This window comes from Manacus vitellinus, unplaced genomic scaffold, assembly GCF_001715985.3.
Source record: "Manacus vitellinus isolate BGI_N305 unplaced genomic scaffold, ASM171598v3 scaffold_28_pilon, whole genome shotgun sequence".
NCBI classification, from domain to species: domain Eukaryota; kingdom Metazoa; phylum Chordata; class Aves; order Passeriformes; family Pipridae; genus Manacus; species Manacus vitellinus.
The window spans coordinates 9,681,195-9,682,824 of NW_021940122.1; the positions used below are offsets into that span (position 1 = coordinate 9,681,195).

The window sequence follows — 1,630 nt, forward strand, 5'->3', positions numbered from 1 at the left end:
TGTTCCACCCTACTGTTTCCTGTACCAAAAGAATCAGTTGTGACCATGTCACCAAGGCACCTCTGTTTATTCAAAACAACCTTTCATGCTTTAGCTTTGCGTCATCACGTTCACCCACGTACAGTCTGCTCTGCTCCCTCAAACAGTTTGCTAGGTTACCCTGAGCAGCTTCCCGCGGGCTTGCTGTAGTTATTACATGGCTGACTCTGCAATGGCTTTTCTGTGGTTAAACTTCTGAGTCCTCAATAGGGCCATTCAAAAATACTGCTGTAGGAAGTGACGGTGAAGATTCATTGGGATGGACAAAGTTTTCAGATTGGAACAGTTTTACTTTTGAGACAGTCTGGTCTCGGATTGACTTATTCTCCACAACCTGATGCTTAAGCGTCCCCATCTCTGAGTCCCAGGCTTGTCCCCGCCGTAATTTCTTGAAGGTGTTACGGAAACCCTCAGTACTAAAGTAATAGATCAAGGGGTCCAGCGTGCAGTTCATGCTGGCCATCATCATTGTTAAAATTAACACTTGGCGCACTGAGGCCTGAGTTTCTTTCTCAACCTCAATCACCCGGGCCTTTATCATCCCATAAACTGCCAGGCTAGTGTTGTAAGGCACAAAGCAGATGATGAAGATGACTAGATTGACCAGGAGGAGACGGACAGTCTTCCGTTGTCGCAGGGTCTTTGGCTGGCTGGACTGGCATAGCTCCTGAAAGATCCGAATCGAGCAGTATGTCACACAGCTGAGAGGCAGGAGAAACCCCAAGATTTCAGCCAGGATTACTAGAGGGAAGAGGTTATTCTGCCATATGTTGTCGCTAAAGCTTTCAAAGCAGAGATAGATGGTCTGGTTCTGGTTCTGTACCTTACAATGGTTGCGCTTGTGGACTATGGCTGTGGGGATGGAACCCAGGAAGATCACAACCCAGACCATCAGGCAGAGGAGCTTGGCCACCTTGGGACGCCGCAGGTGCCGCCAGCGAAGTGGATGAACGATGGCAACGTAGCGATCCAGGTTGATGCACATGAGGAAGAGGCAGCTACCATACATGTTGATCTGGAAGACAGAGCCAGAGACCTGGCACAGGGTGCTGCCAAAGGGCCAGTGGTGGTTGGAATAGTAGTAGAGTCGCAGTGGCAGAGGGAGTGTGAAGGTGAGGTCGCTTATGGCCAGGTTGAACATGTAGATCATGACTACAGACTTCAGGCGCAGGTATCGGATGAATATCCATAGGGCTACCACATTCAGTATCAAGCCTGTAATGAATATCAGGATATAGCCAGGCAGGAGGAGGTGGTGGTTGAAGGTATAATCCTTGCACGTCTGAGATGTATTGGAATCTGACATGCCCAGTGGGGGTCAGGGGATGGTCTCACTGAGATGGCTGAGCCTGCTGATGAGCCAAAGAGGCACAAAGAAAAGCAATGAGGGAAGTCATTCCCCTCTAAGAAGCTACAGACAGGTCATTCCTCTCATCTGCAGATGGGAGGTAGATGGGCACATCTCTCTCTTGGCTGATGCTGTTTTGGATTGCTGGTCTGTGGTCATCTGGCAGGGATGGTACTGTAATCACATCAGCTTCTGCCTCTAGTTCAGCAATTCTTTCCAGTGGTTATGGGGGTGCTGATGCGA

At 49.3% G+C, this 1,630-nt stretch overlaps 1 protein-coding gene across 1 annotated transcript; it reads right to left on the bottom strand.

The window, feature by feature from the left end:
- Nucleotides 1-218: 218 nt before the first annotated feature.
- LPAR5 (lysophosphatidic acid receptor 5) lies at nt 219-1,630 on the bottom strand. Its single transcript, XM_018074539.2, has one exon. The coding sequence runs from the start codon at nt 1,343-1,345 to the stop codon at nt 227-229; it is 1,119 nt and encodes a 372-aa protein (XP_017930028.1). The 5' UTR covers nt 1,346-1,630; the 3' UTR covers nt 219-226.